Here is a 24,632-nt window from a genome sequence, read left to right as displayed (position 1 = left end):
GGCTTAAATATTTGAATGAAAATCCAAAATTTTAATTTAGGCTCGACAATGCAATCCAATTCGATTCTTACATGTTGGGTTGGTTTTTAAACTACCATTTAGTTGGGTTGGATTAAAATTTTCTCAACCTACATAGGTTAGTTTGGGTTGAAAATAATCAAAATGCTCCGAACCCAACCCATACACATCCTCTCTCTCTCTCTCTCTCTCTCTCTCTCTCTCTCTCTCTCTCTCTCTCTCTCTCTCTCTCTCTCTCTCTCTCTGTGTGTGTGTGGGAACCAAAACGATAGCTTCTCCTCTCTCTTAATATCCATGGTTTCAAATATATTTAGAGATAGAACAAAATAATATGTAGGTGTCACCCAATTTAGTTAGTAAAGTATTTTTCATTTTATAACACCTACTCATGGTGGAAAAAAAATTTTGTTGCCTAGAGAGTTGAATCTTAATATTGATAAATTAGTCAAGACAAACTCAAATATACACATATGCCGGATATCTATTTGTTTATTTATTTTAAAATTTTTAATCTTATGATACTAAACTAAGTTATAACTTATAAACATGGGTGAACCCAAGTTTGACCCACAAATTTTGAACAAACTTTATAATCATAATATCCCAAAAAAAAAGGAAAAAGAAAGTTCTCTAAAATCAATATATTATGCTAGTTAAAATGTCCTCAATTGAAACATCACGATCATGGTTATACTTGGTGAACCATTGTTGGGGGGAGTTGTTGTGTTGGAACAGATTTTGGAGTTTAGCCCAGAACTCAATGTTGGCCCAAGTAAAGGAATCAAGGGCTTCCAATGTGTTTCTTACTTCAAAATAAAGAACCAGCATAAGGCCCAAATTGGGATAGAGTTACTCTCGACAAGGCCCTTAACCTAAATTTTAAATTGGCCTAAAATAACCACTTGCAATAATTAGTCAGCGCAGAAGAATCTTAACTGCAAATCAACATATATGACTTATTTAGCAACTAATCAGTACAATAAAAATACAGCAGTAAATAACTCAAAATTTTTTTGATAGCTATTGCATCTCATCTTCTAATAGTAAATTCATGCAAGGGTCGGGGTGTGAGACATGGGTAAAGGTTGAGATTCAAGTCTTGAGGATGGAACCTTATTCACATATATATTAAGATTATGATAAAGTAAAATTTCTATCTTGTATTAAAAAAGAAAATTAAATAGAGAAACAATAATACAAAGGAGTTATTCCATAATAATTATAAGGTAAAAGAGGGAAAACTCAATATTCAATGTAGTTGAAAGGAGAGAAAAAGTGTCCAATTAATTGTGTGCATTTGTATGTCAATTAAGCAACTGTTCTTCTCATCAATACATGCTTAAGAAGTGGTAGTGTTAGTGAGGAATTCTATGATTCTAAGTGGGTGAGGTAGGTCTTATGAGGTATAGAAAGTGAAAATTCTTAAGGAATAGAGATGAAGAGAAAAGTGTCTAGCGACAAATTTCAGCTGTTATACTCTTAGTTGTCTATAGTTTTAACTCCTGTTGTTTTTGGTTTGCCTTAAATTGATGCTCTCCCTTTTATAGAGTGTTTGGGAGTGCAAGGATGGGGTTTGGTAGAGATGGAAGGGGGCAAAACCAATTTTCATTTAACTTTAAAATACAGAAAAGTTAATATTTATAATTGAGATAGTTATTAATCTTTAATCATCTTGATATTATTGTATGCATGAATGATATAATAAAGAGATAATGTAATTCAATGGAGATAAACATAATTGGGTGCAGTAACATGGCCAAAATACCAATATAATTTAACCTCAACCTGTGTAATAATATATTGTGATGGGAGGCAGCTTTTTTATTTTTTATTTTGCCAAAACCCTAAAAGTTTCATTATATGATTATAAATTTTTCTTAAAAAATAGGACCCTTGTTCGTTGATATAAATATAATCAAGCTTCGTTCTAGGCTTCAAGTTATTTTTCTGCTAGCTCTTCCTGACTTAACTTTACTACTTGTTATGTCATATTATTTGAGTGGTTTCGCTTTCACATATAAGTCACTGAAATTAATGCTTCGGAATGGTTCTCATGGTTGTACATATCCAATTGGACCAATTCATTGAAAAATCTTTATGGCCGGCCTTTGCTTTTTGTGATTTGGGACTTCATAGATGATAGATGTTCCCCAGTACTGATCCTCTTTCAAGTTTCAACCATGCATATATTACTCAAGAAAGCTCATTGTTTTGAGTACTGAAATGTTAGTAATAAGTTAAAGAGTCTTCAAGAATATACATAGCAAAAGCACAAAAAAGTTCCTATTGCAATTATACATATATGCAATAATAATTTTCAAAGAAAATATATATTTGCAATAATAATATTCTATACATTTACGTGATTTCTTATTACCGACATGCTGAAATCATTTCTCAATGACGTGTGCGCTTGCGTGATCAGAAAATTTAGATTCCTGCTTATCGTTGATTACTTTGTGTAGAAGTAGTTCATACTACATGTACTTTCGGTACGTGATTGTGTTATTTGGCTATGTAGATTGCAGACCAGAACAACGGTTTTGAATTTTTACAACACTTAATTTTTTGTAATCCATAAAAAACTCTCTTTTAGTTCAACCGTATTACATGTCATTATATGAAAGAGTAATACTAAGGATGCAATATTTTTCACAATAATTTGACATTTTTTTTTTTGTTGAGATTGAACAGCATTACTTTTATCTTCATTCATTTTTGACATTACTTGTTAAGAAAAATAACTATACTTTTAGAACAAATCATATTAATTGTGAAAATAGTTTAAAAAAACATGGTTTTACTAGACTAATTATTATTAAATTAATTATATATATAGAATCTGTTTACATTATCTCCAATGATACATTGTCAATCTGTTAGTACATATTATCCAAGATAAACTCCATTCAAAAGTTGTCTCATACTTTAGTTTTGATATCTGCTTCATTCATGAGTATACTCAATTAAAAGCTGCGAAGTAAATGTGTATCCGTACTCGAGAATAGACATAAAGAATGGATTCCATTAACACAACGCAAATATATCTCAATAAAAGTGAAGCTAAAGCATCAAAGCTAGCTAGGTTAGGAACAACCGAACAAAATTGCATGTCTCACTATGTGACATGAAATGAAGTGATGAAAGTGTGTTAATGTGTCAGCTATGCTATATGGCCTAGCTATATGCATACTCAATATGCTATACTTATTCAGGAAATATACACGTCATTACACCCGGACTTCTATAAAAAAAAGACTACTTTTCATGTTAAAGTTGGTTGTACGTCTCATTTTGACATACCCTATCCTTTTCACTTTCCAAAAGTTGGCCTCCATTATATGCTGCTCGAAAGAAATACTCTCGCCCTTGCATTATTCTCTATAGGAAGCTTTTCTCCTAGTCCTTTTTTTTGTCTCACTAGTGTGATAGCTAGTTGTTAGTGCTCTTCATGTCAATATTTTGTGTGGCTTTATTTCATCAGAGAAAAGGATATGGTCTTTAAAACTATATAGAACCCTTTAAAGTGCCATGAGGGGATAGTTGGATATCAGACCACAATATTTCAATGTGAAAAATTTTCTATAAAGATAATGACTTTCACTAGGCCCCATATATGTAACCCATACCCACCTTAATATGCTATACACTGAGAATGATTCCCGTTTCATAAAAAGATATCACACACATGATATATTCTCGAAAGGTTTGCCAAATATTGCTCTTAATTACCATTTATTTTCAAGCTTTATATGATATATATCATCTTCTTTTTGCTGAAGAAGTTGTTGTCTATACTATTATGGTGACAATAAAATTGATTAAATTCAAAGAAGAGAGTTATTTACTTATGTCCAAACCTCTAATAAGCTGTTTGTACATAAGGGGTCGATGTGATTCTAATTAATGTTGGTATATAAGTTCATAGAAAATTTGGTAATAAGGTGAATACTTCCATAGAGATATTGGCGGACAACATGATGTGAGTGATAGCACGCGATGTGCTGCTCCACCTAGTCATAGAGAAAAAATGAGGTCCAGTAGTAATTTTAACTTTCTCTTCCATTATCACAAGCTTCCCAAGAATGGCAAGAGAAATTCCATTACACTAGTGCTATTGTCTTGCTTGAGTTGTCATATGGCTCGTGGCGAAGAGGACAGCTTCCGTATTGATACAACGTATAAAGCTAACTCTCACATGCTTGAAATAATATTGTACAAAAGGATTGAAAGAGATGCAACGAGCACCAACCTCATCTGAATGGCAAAGATGTCGATTATGGCATTGTAGACTTGTATTACCGTATTTGATTTTAATGCATTATAGGTAAGGATATTGCTGAGATAGGCAGTCGGCAGTATACACTTGAGCCATGCATATAGAATTCAACATAATTAAGGAAATGAAATTCCTTGTAAGTCCATCTAGTTCCATAAATATGGTATTTGGGAATAACTTTATGTTATTGGGGACATTGAATGACCTCTTGTGACTGCAAATTTTTGGCTTTGTGTGTTCTAGATGTTCTTTGTAGCGTGCACAGTACAGCTTGTAAAGCACAAGCTACTTTGCTATTGAAAGGAATGTAAGTAGGGTTTCTCTGCGTGTGTTACATGTCACATTCTGTTTTGAGAGAGGGAACAGATAGTAGAATAAGATTTGATTTTATCTGCTCGTTTTTCTTGGTTTGTTTTTGTTATCACACTGAGATAAAGAGGGAGCAAAAACCTCTATTATGTGGATAATTAATGATACTTTCAATCTCAATATTGTCCACTAGTGTGTATATATATATACCTATGGCTATTTGACACACATTGTCCAAAATTCTATCAAATTTAGAAAAAAAAAATGATATAATTCTACTTGTGCACTCTATCGAATCAATTCCAAATGGTACATGTATAAAGTTTCATGGTTTGTACTTTGTAATTTTACAATAATGTTTCATTACAGACCCCTCTTCCTATTACAATTTACATTATTCAAATAAGACAATAATTTTTAAATGCACGTCGCCTTAAGAGTACTTCTCTTGTGTAAGACAATAATTCTACTTGTGCACTCTATCGAATCAATACCAAATGGTATATGTATAAAGTTTCATGGTTCGTACTTTGTAATTTTACAATAATGTTTCATTACAGACCCCTCTTCCTATTACAATTTACATTATTCAAATAAGACAATAATTTTTAAATGCACGTCGCCTTAGAGTACTTCTCTTGTGTATTATACAAGAAAAAAAAATTACCCTAAAAATCCTGATGCTATAACGTAGTTTTAAAGTTTGTTTGGATAAAAAAAGGGTTACTTTTTTCTTTTCTTTTTTGGGTGCAACCTTCATTTAATGTGTCAATAATCACAACAAAAAATGTTTATTATAACAAAAATGTGAAGTGTTGCAATAAATTTTGAGGTAATAGATTTGTGCTATAAAAAAATTTCGTTGCAATAAACCTTAAATATTTTAATGATAATTTTGATGTAATAATATATTTACTGTTGTAATAAACAATTTACTACTTCGAATATCATGTAGCAATATATTATTATTTCACGAATTTTATTGCAACAGATTACAAAGAATTGACAAAAATAATTTGGGTCAAATTATTGTAATGGTATCTTCATTGTAATAGATGATTATTTCATATTGAAAAATGAAACAATTATCAATATGATTGTTTGAGAACATGGAAAGTTCCAATGATCAATTATTGGCTTCATTTAGTGGCTCCCTTTTTTATTGGTCTAGGGTTAGGGGACTCACCTCTAGTGACTTTCTCCCTATGTTCCTTAACTCCATTCTTTGTAATTAGTATCTTTTCTTTTTGTTTTTTATCATCTTTTTCTGTAATTTTTTTCTCTACCTTATGTTTTTCTGCATGAGGTAGTTTTTTTTTTTTTTTTTGAATATACATCTTTATTACTTATAAAAAAAGAAGATGATTGTTTCATATTTTTTATTACAATAGAGTGTAAAATAATTGGCATTAGATCATTGTAATAATATATTCATTGCAGTTTCATGTTTGTCATTGTAATAGATTATAAAATAATTGATATTTAATTATTGCAGTGTTATATTTGTTGCAATAAATCGTCCCTTTGAAATTTCTATTGTAATATATCGAAAAATAATTGGTATCAAGTTATTACAACGATTTCTTCAATTTAAGTTATTGCAAAAAATTTTCTAAATTCAATTTAATATTAAAACCTCTATTATAGCTGAAATTTATAAATTATTGCAATTAATTACTATTAATGTAATAATTTACTACTTTTAAGTTACTATTACAATGACTTTTAATTTTTAGATGTGATATTATGTCTAATTTGGTGTAGTGAATGTAGTTTTGATATCAATAGCTTAATTGGAAGCAATCACATTGTATTCACATACATTACATTATTCAAATAAGACAATAATCTTTATATATAATGCATGTCACATTAGAGTGCTCTTGTCTGTATTATGTACGCAAGAAAAAAGTTACCCTGAAAATCCTGATGCTGTAATATAGTGGTTAAGTTGTTTGGATAAAATAAAGACATATATTCCCCAGTAATTGTATACAAATCAATTTCACAGTTTTTACTTCGCATGGTGAAGGATGGATTTCAAATCAAGAAAAGCTTGCGAGGGTCCATATATGAGGTGGCAAAGAGAGACATTTTACTTAGCCAAACTCATTATATAAACCCTTTGGCTTCTAAAACTTGTCCATGAGAAGAACATTGAAACTCAAAGTGCCTTCATCTGATAGCATGGATGGGAAGAAATTGGAGTACAAAGGTGAGGAGGCATTAAAGGAAATTGAGAGACTTACAGAGAAGGCTGATGAAGTACAAAAGAGCATCTTGACAGAGGTCTTAACTCGAAATTGTGAAACTGAGTATCTTTTTAAGTATATGGAAGGTTCAAAAAATATATTAGAGTTCAAGCGAAATGTCCCTGTCATTACTTACAAGGGCATTCGCCCTTATATCCAAAGAATTGTCAACGGTGAAGACTCCTCTCTCATTACTGGTCACCCTATAACAGAAATGCTATCCAGGTCTCTCTCTCTCTTTGATTCTATTTTCCTCTTCTTCTTTTTTTGTGGGTTATCTTCATATAGTAAATTTTTTTGTGAGGAAATTAATAATTGGTGTCATGGTACTTGCAGTTCAGGGACTTCAGCTGGAGAGCCAAAGTTGATGCCTTCCATTGCAGAAGATCTTGATAGGAGAACATTTTTATACAACCTCATCATGCCAATCATGAATCGGTTAGATAATTCTATCTTTATTCCAATTTACGTTATGACTTAGATTTATCATTTATCATTTAAAATCATGTATTCTCTAGCTGGTGCATAGTAACACGTTGCATATCATAAAACATTAATCACAAAAGCTTGCATTGAATTTGATTGTATTTAAAGTTTTTTTTTTAGTTATAACACAAACACAACTAATGTCTCTTTAGCTATACAAGAATATTTCTTGGTTCAAATTAATTAAGCATGTGTTATTGACATTCTAATTCCAGGTATGTACCTGGTCTTGACGAGGGCAAGGCCATGTACCTCTACTTTATCAAGGCAGAAATGTCCACTCCTTGTGGTTTACCAGCTAGACCTGTGCTCACCAGCTACTACAAGAGCAAGCACTTCAAGTGCAGAGCAAAAGACCCTTTCAATGACTACACAAGCCCAGACCAGGCCATTTTGTGCAAAGATAGTAGCCAAAGCATGTATTGTCAAATGCTAGCAGGTCTAATCCACCGCCACCAAGTCCTAAGGCTAGGAGCTGTGTTTGCCTCAGCTTTCCTCAGAGCCATCACATTCCTTGAACACAACTGGGTTCGTTTGTGCAATGATATCCGCACTGGCCAGCTAGACCCCTTGATCACAGACCTTGAATGCCTTTCATGTATGTCTACCTTGCTTTCATCACCAAACCCATGTCTTGCTAATGAGATTGAGGACATATGTAGCCGTGTACCATGGAAGGGAATTTTGTGCCAACTTTGGCCAAGGGCTAAGTACATTGAGGCTGTGGTCACTGGCTCTATGGCACAATATATACCTGCCTTAGAGTATTATAGTGATGGGAAATTGCCATTGGTGTCACCCATGTATGCCTCATCAGAATGTTTCTTTGGGGTCAACTTGAAACCCTTATGTGACCCTTCTGATGCAGCATTTACCCTCATGCCCAATATGGGTTATTTTGAATTTATTCCCTTGGGAGAGAATGGGACAATGTTGATGAACGTAGGTGAAGAAGATGAAGTACCCAATGATAAGCTTGTTGACCTGGTACAAGTTAGGCTTGGCTGTTATTATGAATTGGTGGTCACTACCTTTGCTGGTGAGTCTTTACTTACAAATGCATTTGATTTTTCAAATAAAAATTGTATATCTTATTCTATGTGTTGTTTTTTCTTACTTTCATTTTAAAGTTGAAAAATATTCTTTTGTTTGTTACCCTTGAAATGAAAGTCCTTTTCAATACAATAACAAAGAGAGAGAGAGAGAGAGAGAGAGAGAGAGAGAGAGAGAGAGAAATAGATTCTTAACCAAAACTTTTTTCTCATACCAATAATGCTATGTATGCACTAATATATACATCAGTGGAGATCACTAGTGTCGTATTGTCATTAATGCTAAGCTTTTTGTACATGTCTTATTAGGACTCTATCGTTATCGTATTGGTGACGTGCTACAAGTGAGCGGCTTTCACAATCGAGCCCCACAATTTCGATTCATATGTAGGAGAAATGTCCTTCTCAGCATTGACAATGACAAAACCAACGAAGAGGATTTGCATAAGAGCATAACTGTGGCCAAGAAATTGCTAGAACCTTACAGTGCTCTACTCGTGGAGTACACTAGCTATGCGGATGCATCAACTATGCCTGGACATTATGTATTGTATTGGGAAATTCGATTTCATGGATCATCAAAGGCAGATCACTTGGCCAATATTGCACTCGATGACAAGGTGCTTCAAGAATGTTGCATTGCTGTGGAAGAAGAGCTCGATTACATATACAGAAGATGTCGTACGTTTGATAAGTCTATAGGGCCCCTTGAGATTCGAGTGGTGGAGCTAGGTACGTTTGAGGAGTTGATGGACTTGTTCATCAATCAAGGGGCCTCGATCAACCAATATAAAACACCAAGGTGCATCAAGTCTATAGCGGCTCTTGAGTTGCTTAATTCTCATGTGAAAGCTTCTTTTTTTAGTCCTCGGGATCCAAAGTGGGAGAAATTATAGAGTCCTCTGGTAGATCATGTCACTTGTTCACCATTCCACTAAAAAACTTCTGCTTGTTTAAAATTGCTAAGTCAGTGATTAATTTCTGTTTAAAAAAAATTTCTAATTAACAATTTTAAACAAGTGGAAGTTTTTTAGTGGAATGGTAGACCATATCACTTGTCCACCATATAAATCTTATAATTTCTTCCAAAGTGCGGGGTTTAATTAGAATGATTTGCCATAGAAGAATCATGACTTTGTTGGCTAATAATTTTCCCTTATTTCTTTGTAGTCCTCCTAATTGTATTTTGAAGTTTAAAGGGGGTGCATCATAAAATTGTTGGTGTCACTACCTTCGCATGTAGAATGATTTAACATGCGTTCTTTTTTAATGAATAATATGCGTTTTTGGAGAACTTGTATTAGTTCATCATTTCATATTAAAGAGGGAAAAAAAAAAAAGAATGTTTGGATATTGGTGTTTTCTTGGAAAATAAAAAAATAATTAGAGAGGAACAACTAGTATGAGTTTCTTAGGCGTAAGTATAGTAATTCTTAGTTTGCTTCTAAACTAAAATTTCACGCCACAATTGCTAATAAGGTAAATGAATAACTCGCAGTAGAGGAAAGAAAACCTTGAGATATTTGTGTCATTGCATAGAATAATAGAATTTTTTTTTTATTTTTTGAGGAATAAAATAAAATTAAATGCATAGAATAATAGATGAACATATTCACATGGACCGAAGGGGAAATGATAGAGTTTGGTGTGGATAAATGCCGCAGCTAAAAGCTGACTGATGCATGCATGTGTCGAGCAATGGAGTTGAAGTTGAAGTTGCCAGCTGTTATGCAACATGGGAAACAGGATAACCTGCTGTGTCATTACTCAACATGTCTCATAGTCTGACAAGACAAAGCAAAAGCACCCCCCAAAAATGGGTGCACATTTCCCTCGTTCTATTTTTCTCACCACATGGTTTTGGATCTAAATGGAGCCATTAATATGTATATATTCCTGAAAAACATTTACCTCCATGTAGGTTTGGAGTTATCATCCTATAACTCAATATGCCATAACTGAAGATATTATTTATGTGAAATTTTAATTACATGATAATTTTTTTTTAAAATTATGTGGCTTATTTAAATAATATAGGGAAATGTTAATAGGCACGGTCAGATGTCTGTTAAAGATGATTTATTATGGGGTCTATTTAATAAAAAATTGATATAAATTGATGAAAGTTGGCTTTATTAACTCTACACCATATAAAATTGATCAAAAATTTGACTTTATTGACATAAAAGTTGTTTTTTAACGGGCACTTTGCAGTGTCCGTTAACACTACCCAATAATATACGTTGATAGTCTTATGTCTTAGTAAGTTAGAAGAGATAGTTCTAAATCAATTTAAAGCAAAACATTATCAGTCATCACCCTTTAATTTTTTTTTTAATGGAAAGAAATAATCCGTAATATTGAACTAAACATAATATTTTTGACTACTAGTTATGTTATTAGAAACAATGTAGTGTGAAATAGAAATTAGAAATCAGAATTAGGTGCACAATTTTGCATACCTCAATACGAACTAATTTAGAGAAAAATCCTTCAAACTCTTATATTTTTTTTATTGAATGTGAATTTTGAAAATCTAACAATTAGATTATATGTTTTTTATGTTTTTAAAATGCATATTAAACTTCGTTCAAATCGAATGTTATTTACTATTCAATCAACAAACTTATTTTTATGCATAATTTTAAAACACAAAAATTTGAAATTTAAACAATTGATTGATGACATAGGTATTGATCTTTTTGAAATTTTGCAAGCATAGAGGATATAATAAAAAAAAAAAAAAATCAATTCAATGGTTAAATTTTCAAAATTTACATATAATAAAAAGAAATAGATGAAGTTTGAAGAGTTCTATTCAAACTAATTTGGAGAGAAACTTTTTCCTTTCAGTACCATAAAAGCCATAACTTTTCAGCCCTTATAAATAAATAAATAAATAAAAGAAGAAAAAACTATGACTTTCAGGCCAAGAGACAAAAAAAAAAAATAAAAGGACATGCCTTCATCTCCCATCATAAGAGGCACCATATGACTTATAATTGTCACATTAGTAAAGGTAACATAGTGAGAAAGCATCTCATCACTAAAAATTACATCATGTCTTCTTTTTTGGCACAATAAGAGCATAGGCATGAGCTCAAAGTCCAAATAGGGTTGACAAACTCGTAATACTAACGAGATATTGGAAGATGATCACATTTGGGAAAAGGTGGATGGGAAAAATAGTTACCTTTCAATGTCCTGGAAATTATTTTTTCTATTTCAAATAGATGTATTTTAAATTCCCCTTTTTTTATTTTCCAATAATTGAATTATGCATATATATATATATATATTTTCTTTTTAAATTATGTTTTAAATTAAATATTATAATTTATCTTAGTGATTTTCAGGGCCTCATAAGATTCATAAGATCTTATGTTCCAAACTTTCAAGGAATTGATCCTTATAATTACTTGGTATGTGTGAGAGAAGGAAACTTCATACAACATGCAGGGAAAGAAAAGAAATGATTATAATGTTCGAAAAACTTTGGAGTCTAGACACCCTTGTTAGCAAAAGTGGGAAAAAAAATTATACTTTCAAAATTATATATATAATAACACATCATTTAAAATTGAGAGGATCTTGTTTCACATAGCATGAGTCTCTTTCCATAGCCATGAGTGAAAGCACTAACTTGAGTTGATGTCATTAGAAAGAAATGCAAAGGTAGAGTTAGATCGAATATGCCTCAAGTATATATATGAGTATGATTACCTTTACGAATATCGAATAATAACAGCACTTTACCGAAAGACTTTGGTTGCATCTTATCGCCTTAACCATTTCATAGAGACAGCGTTATTATAATATTGAATACTGCATACACGTGAACATTGACTGCATAATTAGCTTGCATCATGACCAATATGGTTGGTACATAGTACATTCTGTAGCAATATTTTATGTACGTGCACCAGATTTTTCAACAGGATGTCAACTTCTTGATCTTGTATTTGATACTATATTATATGATATTTCTGAATTATACGCCACTTTCTTTGGGACAGTCCAATCAGCAATGGCCGCTGTGTAAACATATGTTTGAATTATTGTTAGTTTTCACAAGCTTTGAAATCTTGAAATATGCCCCACCACCTGTTTTGAAATTTGTGCAGTCATGCACCTAATCATAAAGTGTGGTTGTTATTGCCCCCGGCACCATGTTCAAGCGTGCCCCAGCATGCGCATGGAATTCCCTCCTTGTAAAAATGGCCGATATTTTGTGTGAGCTCGAAAAGACAGTTCCCTTGATGATGTAGAAACAATGTCATATTATAAAGGCTTTGTGTCGATGCTGGCTCTGTCCATTTACCCAGAATGAGGAAGAATAACTTAAAAAATTAAGGGTTCTCAAAACTTCATATTTATAAGATAGTAATTAGTAACATTTTGGTTGAGCAAATAGTTAATTATTTGTCAAGGGTTTTATAACTCAAGTGGTTGCCTCTTTGTGATGCTTTCAATAGAGACATTTAAAATTTAAATTCTCTAATTTTCAACTATCGAATTATTAGACAATCACTAATTTGAAATAGTCAGGAAATACATTTAGTTGATTTTAGATATAGGAAAAGACACGATAATGCATTTTAAAAGTTAAGGAAAATCCTATGAACTTACTAAAATATTGGTTTGTGGTAGTAAAGAATTGAATTTTGTTAGAATTTGGACAATTAGGTCATCCAATAGTGGACATCACCTTTGGCTAGCCACATTTAATGGGATTAACTCTCATGTAATATAAGTTACATATTTACATTTAAGTGAGTTACAAAGGGTGTAACCTCCTTCATTTGTGAAACTCATGAAAAATAGAATATCTTTTCCTCTCCAGTATTTTTTCTAGTTTTTGGGTTTTGTCCTATGGTTCTTAGACTATGGATATTTTGTGACTTGCTCTATAGTAGCAAGCATCGCCATAAGCAACAACCGTTCAGGTTATGGCGGCATGACTTACAACGTGGAAAAACCAAGTATATGATTCTCTATTTTTTTACAAATCTCTAGCCCAATGCATTCAAATTTATTAAAAGAATTGCATTTAGCGCACAACATTTTTTCTTTTATGGAATTTGAGAAATGTGATTGATAGACAATCTTACCTTAGTGTTTGTTGTCGAAAAGATCGATTCCCAAATGTTTTCAAACTAATTATAATGACTAATTTCTTAAAGTTGCGATGAATTTGTATTTAAGTTCTGATTGACTATCTTTGACTGTATCTAGATGATTAGATAATTACTAATTTGAAATAGTCAAGGGATACATTTAGTTGATTTTAGGTATGGGGAAAGACACACTAATACATTTTAAAAATTAAGGAAAGTCCTATGAACTTACTAAAATATTGATTTTGTGGTAGTAAAGAATTGAATTTTGTTGGAATTTTGGACAATTAGGTCACCTATTAGTAGGCATGACCTTTGGCTGGTCAAATTTAATGGGGGGAGGGGGGGGGGGGGGGGGTTAACTCCCCCATCTAATATAAGTTATATTTAAGTGGGTTACAAAAGGGTGTAACTTCCTTTATTTGTGAAACTCATGAAAAATAGAATATCTCTTCCTCTCCACCATTCTCTCTACTTTTTGGGTTTTGTTCTATGGTTCTTAGGCTGTTAATATTTTGTAACTTGCTCTAGTAGCAAGCACTACCATGAGCAATAACCATTCAAGTTATATGGCAGTTTGACTTGCAATGTGGAAAAACTGAATATATAATCCTCTATTTTCTTACAAATCTCTAGCCCAATGCTTCCAAATTTATTAAAAGAATTGTATCTAGTGTACACAATTTTTGCTTTTATGGAATTTGAGAAATATAATTGATAGACAGTCTTATCTCAATGTTTGTTGTTGAAAAGATCGGTTCCCGTATGCTTTCAAACTATTTATAATAATGACTAATTTCTCAAAGTTGCAATGAATATGTGTTTAAGTCCTGATTAATTGTCTTTGAATGTATCTAGATTGTGAGCAATATAGCATATCAAGTAGCATGCTTACAAAAATCAAATGTGGAGAAAGTAAAATCTGCAAAGACAGGCTGAATATCTTTCATTACTATAGCTCTATGAAGAGGATGGATTCGAATCTTGTTCTCTTCAGCTGTGTGGTCCGGGTCCCCCCTCTTTAAGCTCTCTCTTCCCCCACCACACAGATTGCAATGTACTTTAGTATCCACTTCTCAAATAGTTCAATGGGCCATAGAGAAGGCAAAAGGAGAAAGCAGAAAGCTATTAAATAACAGCTCAAATAGAAAATGCATGCTCTACATGATGGGTACATTATCACTAATAAATCATCAAATGGACCTTGATGTCATATCATTTTTTTACATATATATTTTGTTCTCTAAAGTTGAAATTTCATCATAAGTACCATAGCATTATAATAAAGGTGGATTCGTTGCAAAGAGAATTGCATAGTAGGTAATCTATCATTGTATTAGTCATCATTATATTAAAGCTAAACAAAATTAGATCAAATAAGAGAACACTCTAGGTCCCATTCTCTGAATCTAGCTATGTTTGGTCACATAAAGGCATTGGAGAGCCAATTTCTCGATGAGAATTAAGAGCTTCAAAGTCTGTTGGCAAATGATGAAAGCCTAAGTTCATGGAGAAGACAGGAATGTGGAGGGCGAGAGGCATGTAAAGTAGTCCCATTATTTCATTAGGAAAAAAAAGCTAAAAAGTTTTGAGTGCTCTTTCTCTCAGTCACATACTTTGGAGCAAAGATTTTTTTTGGATAAGGTTGTTTATCTATTTTTTGGGCTAAGTATTTTGGATAAGGTTGCTGACCATGCTGTATCAGATTAACCAAGATGGCAACGCCTAAAATATTTACTGTAACTTGTCGAGAGCCTTTTGCAAAGTGTGGCAATACTCTTAGCAGCTGGGCTTTTGGCATCAAGCTAATGGGTTTTAGTTTTCTTTATTACCCATCAGAATAATATCAATTTTGGGCTTGGGTTGGTTTTGCACCTTTGGATATATTCAGATCCCAAAGATAGTTGAGCAGGGTCACTCGCCCAAGGTCAGTTAGCTAACGGGCAAAAATGGCCCATTACCATCAATTTTCAAAATAATTTGCCCAGAAACACTGTTTCCAAACTATATAGCAATATACCACTTTTTTAGGTACTCGAGCTTGTCAAGCTCGAGTACCATGTTTTTTTAATCCACTATCGCCCCATATTCAAGGAGACCTATAGTGGCGTTTTTAAGCCCTATAGTGACGTTTTCGAGCCAAAAAACGCCACTATAGGGCCCCTTGAACCTGTTATGGGGACTTATAAAAAAATTTTGCAGTAAAACGCCGCTATAGGGCCCAAAAACGTCACTATAGGGCTTAAAAACACCACTATAGGGCCCCTTGAACCTGTTATGGGGACTTATAAAAATTTTTTGCAGGAAAACGCCGCTATAGGGTCCGAAAACGTCACTATAGGGCTTAAAAACGCCACTATAGGGCTCCTTGAATATGGGGCGACAGTGGATTAAAAAAACATGGTACTCGAGCTCACCAAGCTCGAGTACCCAAAAAAGTGGTACATTGCTATATAGTTTGGAAACAGTGTTTCTGGGCAAATTATTTTGAAAATTGATGGTAATGGGCCATTTTTGCCTTATAATCTAGCATTATACTGTTAACATTAACAAGCAAACATTATACATTTTCTTCGGTTAATTATTGTTAGCAAAAAAATAAAAATAAAAACATTATACTATGTTTTTTAATTTTTGCACCTCAAAATTTGGACTGAGTATCTATTTTGTTCTTGAATATTTGTTTTTAATAATTATAATCTTAATTTTAGAATTTGGTTCAATAAAAAGCTTCCACTAGCCTTTTTCTCAAATTTGGTTGAAATTGTGAACATGTTATTATTAGGCACATAATTTTTTTTTTTTTTTTGAGGAGATATTAGGCACATAACTTCTTTTTTTTTTGAGGAAAAATTAGGCACATAACTTAATTGCGTTTTGAGAAGAAAAAGAACCTTTTGTTAGGATTTTTTTTTTGGGACCTTTTCTTATAGTTTTATATGGAAAAGTTACTTAACATTAAAATGAAAGCTTTAAGTGTAAAACTATTCTCTCTCTCTCCCTCTCTCTATAATTCCATGTGCAGCAGTAATTATCCTAGTAAGAGCATCTCCAACAGATTAGGCATATTTTTGTACTGTTTGGAGAATGAACAGTGACTTTTACCTTTTAGCTACCCACTTTTTTAAATACACTTTCCAACAAATTCTTTATCCCAATCTCTATCTCATTTAAATATTATTTCTTCATTCATTATTTATTCTTTTTTTAACAACTACACATCTTCCAACATTTTTTTATTCAATATCTGATTATTATAATAGAAAAAAAAAAAAAATGAACAGTAGCCCATCAAGTCTGATGGGCTACTGTTCATGAGCCAAAAAAAATTCCGAGTATAGAGAGTCCATTGAAAACCTATTTTATAGGTTTACTCTCTACAGTAGAAAAGATTTTATGTTTAGCTCTTCTATTGGAGATGCGCTAATACATACAGGTTTTTAGGATCAAAAAGAGTAGGTAGGTAACAAGCAATGAGGCAACTTCGACATGGCATATTGGCACAACTCTGACATGGCATATTGGCACATATTCTCATGTACATGCATGTTTTGACGGATCATTTATAAGATTTTGACAGAAATTAAATATAGTTGAAATTCAAACAAATGTACACCTAATTTTGACAATCTTTGAATTATTTTAAAAAACACAGTCATTAACCACTCCATAAATAGACGTAACAATTTAACAACCATGTTTGACTTCAATGCACCAAAATATAAATATTAATACAAATAAAAGTCTCCAAATAATCAAGCTTTCTTGAGAAAGCTCCTTGCAATGTTACCACCTCCACCATGAGGATAAAACCCACCTGGTACGTGTTCATTTCCAGTTCCATACACTATCCTTAAGATCTCAGGTGGTGTCCTAGCATATGAAACAGAATCTGTATTAGCTGAGAGTATGTTGCTGTCCGTAAGATTCTCTGCACCAAGGTATAGAGGTACTATAATGCCTTCATCTTTGATACCACACATGGCCAAATTGTTCCTAAGACGAGAGATATAGCCTGTGAACTGTGCCACAGTTATGTCATATGGCAACACCTTTTCTTCGGCTCTCTCATAGAGTAATGTTCGTATCACTGCATCTTGTCCAGCCTCCACGCCCAAAAGCGATGCAACCAACTAAAAATAATAATATAGAAGAAAATAAAATGCATAATTAAAGAAAGAAAGTGTGGAATCAATAAACTAAAATTAATATGATTTAGTTTGACAACCTAGATCCATGATGGAAAATCCCAAATAGCTACATATTTATTGTTATGAATTGTGTATTATGAAAAATTCAATACATGCCCAAGTTTAGCACCACAATAATCCATGAAAAATATAAAACTACAGTAGTTCATAGTATTCTACTTAGTGCCAGCTTTAGGGCTACACCTAAGGCTCACTATACCTCAAAAAATTATAAAAGGTTCCGATGGTCTGATATTAGAAAAAGAAGGTTTCACAATTGTACAAAAAGTAAGTTGTAGGATGATAATTAATTTTTTTTTTTTATAAAAAAATGTGTCTTGAATTCTTTTTCTTACCTCTAAAGAGGCCCTCAAAATATTGGGCAAATAGAAATCCTACTCAACTGCAACTTCTAATTTGTTTCACCAAAAGAAAATTGATACGAGTGTAATGATGAAGTGAATTAACTATTATGAATTGTAAAAGGGATGCTAATAAAACTTGAATATAAAAACTTAATTAGTAATTTTACATCTCAAAAAGTAAGAAGATTTAAAAGAAAAAATAAATTAAAACATAGAAAGTTAAATAAATATTATTAATTGATATTTAATTATTGAAAAAATTCAATTTAAAATTATCGCATTATGAATCAAATTGTATTAAGTCGACCTTGATTCTACTAAATCATGATCTACTTATTTATGAGAATATCCTAATAATGTAAATATTCTAACAATATTTAAATACCTATAGTTGATATATATATATATATATATATATATTTTATATATTTGAAGAAAATGGATCCATGGAGGGAGTGATGAGATTCTTACACTTAGAGAACTTTTTTTGGAAAGGTTTGGAATGGTGCCAACATAACCCACTAGTCCTACATAAGGGATAACATAGGTTGCTAAGAGATAGTTCACTGTGTTCAAGTAAGGGTCAAATGGAGGGTTCAATTTGAAACCAGCTGCTTCATCAAATATTTTAGCAAAATTCTGAGGGCTGAGATCCAACAGCGGCCTGGGAATTCCACCTACTCTTGTAATAATAGCCCTGAAAAATCATTGTTAAAGACCATTTATTAAACATTAATAATCTTCCCTGCATATACACTCAACTAATAATAGTCACCAAATCAAATAACAACAAGAAGAATGACAATCATATTAGCGAACAAAAATACTCCATAATTACAGGTGGGGATACCCTTTTATTGTAGGAAAATTTTTATTTTTCAGAAAATTAAGTTGGACTAAAGCAATGAACTAAAAAAATGCAATGCTTATACATAGCATAATATACACATACAAAACATAATAATTGTAAACTTGGAAGTATAAGTGTAATTGAATTATAATATTCCTTTTAGGACCTGAGATGACCAACTTCTTGATAAGCAAATTCCTCAAAGATCTGACGAACTAGAGGGTCAAGATTGGCCTTGGTAGCACCAATTGGAGGTGGACCGCCCTGAGCATAAGATGGCTCTATGCTGTCAAGTCCATGACCAAGTGCACCATTTAAGAAAAACTCCGCTTCAAGGAATTCAAGGTTAAGAGCAAACTGAATCTGATCAGTATCATCAGCTACAATTGGTCCACAATTGGGAGCACCATTGACAGGGCTGAGTTTCAATGTAATAAGAAAGACAAAGGCAATGAAAAAGAAAGCACTGGCCATTTTTACGTGATCTCTATACTTGCATGAGTGAAGCATTATATTACTACCAGCTGCTTATATAGACATATACTGGGTCATGTCTATCTGATGAGTTTATAATATTTCGCCAACGTCATTGCTAAATATGTAGAAGTTACTATACGTGTCTATGAAATGTACCTCACGATAAGGCTCAGCCTTCTCAATCAATACTAATTGGCTTGTTATACAAGTAATTCGATCGATTCAACAATTTTAACCCAACAAATGGAATCTTTGGAGCTTTAATTTGCTAAAATTATAAAATGTTTGAAATTGACAGCAATGAAGTTGTTAAAAGCAAAACTCAAGCAAATGGTCATATCTATCTTATAGTCGTAGATAGTTGATGATAATGATATTCATAATTATGTTATGACTTTTAGGTGTGTAGGCATATTGTCATGATTAGATAAGCCAAACGTAGCGAAAAGTCTCCAAGTAAAAATATTATTTAGATGATACACTTTAGAAATAATTGAAATATCAATACTAGAGGTTGAGAACAATGCATTATTAGCATTAATTTTTTAATTATTTGTATTTTTTATTTTGAAAAAAAAAATCACAAATGACAATTTATAATCAAGAGTTTCGCAAATTGTGATTTACAACTATGTTTTTTGTTGGCTTTAATTCTGTGTCAAATTTGATTGTAATTATGTTCAATTATTTCCCTGTATTTTTGTGGAATTTAATATAAGGGTTGTGTGTGGGAGTTTGGTGAAGATTCTGTAAAAATGAGAATTTCACGACTAGCTCACAAGTGCCAACTCACGAAACAAGTCATACGAGAAGTATATGCTGGAATTTGAAGAGTATTTGACAGGCTGGATTTCACAAGTCATTCGCGACTCAAGCCAAGTCATGAGTGAAATATTCAAACATTGTAGCATACCATTCATGAAAATCAAAATCACGTAGTTCAATATTCAAATATTGTACTTTCATGATCTTTATTAATGAAAATGATGGGGATGTTACTTTGATCAAGAAAGAAGAAAATAGAAATTAGAGGAAAGCTGATCAAGAAGTAAATAGTGAGCACAAAAAAGCAAGTCAAAGGAATTGTACCGTACCATGAGCAATAAGGCTTATAAGTCTTAACCCAACGTGGCAGTAAGTCAATAACAAAGAAAAAGTCTTTTGCTAGGAAACTTGGGGGGCTAGCTAGCCACAAAATATTTGGTCACAATTTGCTATTCACAATCAAATGACATGGAGTTATGACTAAGTGGGAGGCTCATGTGTGATAAAAGAACCATTTTTCTACCAAATATTAAAAGCAGTTTATTAGGAACGAAATCATGATTCAAACTTAAAAGGGTCGAAGTTCTTTGTTCAAAGATTTTTAAAAATTGAAATATCAATACTAGAGGTTGACAACAATGCATTATTAGCATTAATTTTTTAATTATTTGTATTTTTTATTTTGAAAAAAAAAATCACAAATGACAATTTATAATCAAGAGTTTTGTAAGTCAATTGGTATGTCTTAATATTTTTAAGGTCTGACCAAGATTAGTCCGATTCTTTATTCTATTGACATTATAAATTAAAAAAAAAATTATGTACTCTTTTCACATAATTCTATAACTAATAGCTTCATAATGCTATATATATAGTTAAAAGATTCTTAAAAAAATACAAAAAAAACTATAGTTAAAATTTCAAATCTATGTCAAGCATTATATTAATAAAACAGCTAAAATAATGGTTAATAATATCATGCATTAATATTCAGCGTAAAAAAGGGTAAGACAATTATTGGTGTCTTGGTAAGGTTGAGAATTTTTGCTTTCAAAAATTGCAAGTTTGAAAAAATAGTAAAACAAAAAATTAAAAGAGATCTATTAAACAATCACATGATAATGGGTAACTTTGAGTCTTTAACTAAGTAAATAATAAAGCTTTTCCCGTCATTTCATTAATTTAGTTAAGTCACAAAATTTATTACCAATAGACTAATCTCACACATACTTTGGTGGCAGTTTATGTAAGGCACAAAACAATAGATTGTTGTTGTTTCACACATGTATTACCACTTATGCATGCATGCTAAGTGTGTCCCAAAGTTAATAAAACATTAAAAAAAAAAAAAAAACTACCATTCAAAAAATAGATAAATTTTTTCCACTGGTTGAGTTAAAGACACCAACTGATCCAAGTTGTTGGTGATTAACTGGTGTGTGGATGGAGAGATCAACAATATAAGAGTTGTCTCTGTGTCTATGAGGTAAAATCATTTGAGAGAGGCATAGAGCTCTCAAATGAGAGGGAGAAATTATGTAAAAGTTATTGGGTTTTTGTCATTTGTTTTGTTAGGATCTGTAATTGATTTGTTGTTATTGTTTTTGCTTAGACCAGATTTATGATTTGTCCAAAGATTTTTCTTATTATCTGAATATGTGTTTTTTTTAAAAAAGATTTTTCTTGTTATCTATTTTTGAGATTTATGGGTCATCTTGTCAATTTTTTGGGGGAGGGGGGCCAAGAATATAAATTTTAGACCTTAATGTAAATTTTTTGTGTAAATATATATACTGTAAGAATTTTTTTCAAAGGCCGGGGGGCCATGGCCCCCCTCAGCCCTAAGGCAGTTCTGTCCTGTATGAAAGGGAATTTGTATTAGCTGAAAGAATGTTACTGTTTGTACGATTCTTTGCACCAAGGGGTAGAGGTACAATTATGCCTTTGATGATGCTGAAAATACCATCAGTAAGCCGCACAGTCCTCGCGTACTACAAATGGCACCTGCACAATGAAAAGAAAGGACCTAGCAGAGAGTACCGGTGTGGTATCGGCCAAACACCCTCTGAAGGTCAAGTCAGAATTATTCTCACTACTCTAGAGTGCTAGAGAGGGTCAATTATGCGTACCTTGATTTGTGAGGGAGCATGGTTTTTATAGTAATAGGGCTTGCCTCCTTTTCTTTGGAGTAGAAGTCTTTTCCTTATAGGAGTCTCCTTGGGCGTATTTTGCGGGATTCTTTCCATATAGGAGTCCTTAGGTTTCATGAAGCGTGGGGAGCAAGTTATTTACTTATACACGCAAACGTGGTGATCAAGCGTTCAATGATTGATGCCGTCAGTCTATGTTGTTCCGTCAGATTTAGCACCGTCAGCTTCAGGATGTCCAGCTTTATGGTACTCTACGTGGAGTTCGTTCACACCATATCGCCGTCAGCTTTTTAGAAACGCTGACGGCAAAGTGGAGTTCCTTCACACCAAATCGCTGTCAGCTCTTTTAGAAATGCTGACGGCAAAACGTGTCCTGTCAACCTTGTCCTTCACTTATTTTATTCTCATCAGCCTTCATCTTTGATACCACACATTGCTAATATTTTTAAGCTCAGCAGTACGGTTAGTGAACTCGGCCACAGTTATGTCATAGGGCATCACTTTTTCGTTGGCTCTCTCATAGAGTAATGCTCTTAGAACTGCATCTTGTCCAGCCTCCACTCCTAGAAGCCCAGCAAGCAACTACCAAAACAGATATGGGATACAATAATATTAATATATATTTAAAGTATATTTTATTTACTTGAAGAGGTATTTTATGTTCTATTTTAACTTTTCAAAATAAATAACGACTATCAAGATGGTTAAATATATATTTAAAATCAAAAGAAGTTTTGAAAAAAAAAAAATTATATCACATGCATGCAAGAGTGATCTCAATTCTCAAGATATCTAATCTAATACGGAGATTAAGAGATTTTAGAGCATTCGCTTCTTAATTAGTACATATATACATTTATATGTAAAAGAGTAATTAGATTTGTGGGAAGAAATTGCGGGTTCTTACCCTTCGAAGATAACTGCTTTTAAGCTCTGGAATGGTGCCAACATAACCCTCAAGCCCTACGTAAGGGATGAAATTGCTTGCTAACAAGTAATTGATTGTGTTAAGATAAGGGTCAAATGGAGGGGTCAATTTGAAACCAAAAGCTTGGTTAAAAATGTTTGCGAAAGTCTGAGCTCTGAGATCCAACTGAGGCCTTGGAATTCCACCTGTTGCGGTAATAATAGCCCTGAAAAGTTATGTTTAGAGAGCATCATTGTCAATGAGATTAGGCAATATATATGGAGTAAAAAAATGAAATGCTTAGACATAGCAAAACATACGTATATACAAAACATAATAATTGTAAACTTGGAAGTATAAGTGTAATTTAATCATAATATTACTTTTAAGACCTGAGATGACCAACTTCTTGATAACCAAATTCCTCAATGATCTGCCGAACTAGAGGGTCAAGATTGGCCTTCTTGGCACCAATTGGAGGTGGACCGCCCTGAGCATAAGATGAATCTATGCTGTCAAGTCCATGACCAAGTGCACTATTTAAGAAAAACTCTGCTTCAAGGAATTCAAGGTTAAGAGCAAATTGAATCCGATCAGTATCATTGGCTACAATTGGTCCACAGTTGGGAGCACCATTGACATGGTTGAGTTTCAATGTAATAAAAAAGATAAAGGCAATGAAAAAGAAAACACTGGATATTCTTACGTAATCCCTATACTTGCATGAGTGAATCATTATATTTTAACCAGCTGCTTATATAGACACAGGTACTGGGTCATGTAAGAGATCTGATGAGTGTATAATAATAATATTTCGCCAACTTTATTTCTAAATATGTAGAAGTTGCCTCACGTTAAGGCCCAGCTACCTTCTCAATCAATATTGGCTTCCTATACAAGTAATTCTATCGATTTAACCCAACAAACAGATTTGGAGCTTTGCTATAATTTATAAATGTTTGAAATGATAGCAATGAACTTGTTAAAAATAAAACTCAACGTTTACAAGCAATGGTCATATCGATCTTATAGTCGTAGATATTTGATGATAATGATATTCATAACTATGTTATGATTTTTTATTTTTTATTTTTTTGGAGCAAAGACGATAGAATAACTATGTTATGATCTTTAGGTGTGTAGGCATATTGTAATGATTAGTTAAGCCAAACGTAGTGAAAAATGTCCAAGTAAAAATATTATTTTGATGATACACTTCAGTATTATTTATTGAGAAATTACCTAACAACAACCTAGGTAATAATTTAGATCTCAAATTTTAAGTTAAGCTATCAATTAAATATAAGTAATTAACCAATAATTGAATATTGCATCGACACCAACATGGGTCGTGGTTTAGTAACCAGGCCTTAGGCCAACAAAACTTTGGTTTTGGGTTTGAGTTCCCCTAAATC

General features: G+C 32.5%; 2 protein-coding genes and 1 pseudogene across 2 annotated transcripts; 1 reads left to right on the top strand and 2 right to left on the bottom strand.

Moving 5' to 3' along the window:
- Window positions 1-6,676: 6,676 nt before the first annotated feature.
- Window positions 6,677-9,690, top strand: LOC126709890 (putative indole-3-acetic acid-amido synthetase GH3.9). The gene is made up of 4 exons (XM_050410254.1): window positions 6,677-7,083; window positions 7,195-7,296; window positions 7,560-8,383; window positions 8,706-9,690. The coding sequence occupies exons 1-4, from the start codon at window positions 6,752-6,754 to the stop codon at window positions 9,290-9,292; spliced, it is 1,845 nt and encodes a 614-aa protein (XP_050266211.1). The 5' UTR covers window positions 6,677-6,751; the 3' UTR covers window positions 9,293-9,690.
- A 7,434-nt stretch (window positions 9,691-17,124) lies between these two features.
- Window positions 17,125-19,482, bottom strand: LOC126710438 (desiccation-related protein PCC13-62-like). The gene is made up of 3 exons (XM_050410893.1): window positions 19,085-19,482; window positions 18,540-18,765; window positions 17,125-17,646 (listed from the first exon to the last, which is right to left on the bottom strand). The coding sequence occupies exons 1-3, from the start codon at window positions 19,426-19,428 to the stop codon at window positions 17,269-17,271; spliced, it is 948 nt and encodes a 315-aa protein (XP_050266850.1). The 5' UTR covers window positions 19,429-19,482; the 3' UTR covers window positions 17,125-17,268.
- Window positions 19,483-22,001: 2,519 nt separating this feature from the next.
- On the bottom strand, window positions 22,002-23,953 carry LOC126708152 (desiccation-related protein PCC13-62-like; annotated as a pseudogene).
- Between the last annotated feature and the right edge of the window lie 679 nt (window positions 23,954-24,632).

This window comes from Quercus robur, chromosome 12 (genome assembly GCF_932294415.1).
Source record: "Quercus robur chromosome 12, dhQueRobu3.1, whole genome shotgun sequence".
Taxonomy (NCBI): domain Eukaryota; kingdom Viridiplantae; phylum Streptophyta; class Magnoliopsida; order Fagales; family Fagaceae; genus Quercus; species Quercus robur.
The sequence above is the reverse complement of the archived record's forward strand: the minus strand, read 5'-3'. Positions and strand labels throughout refer to the sequence as shown.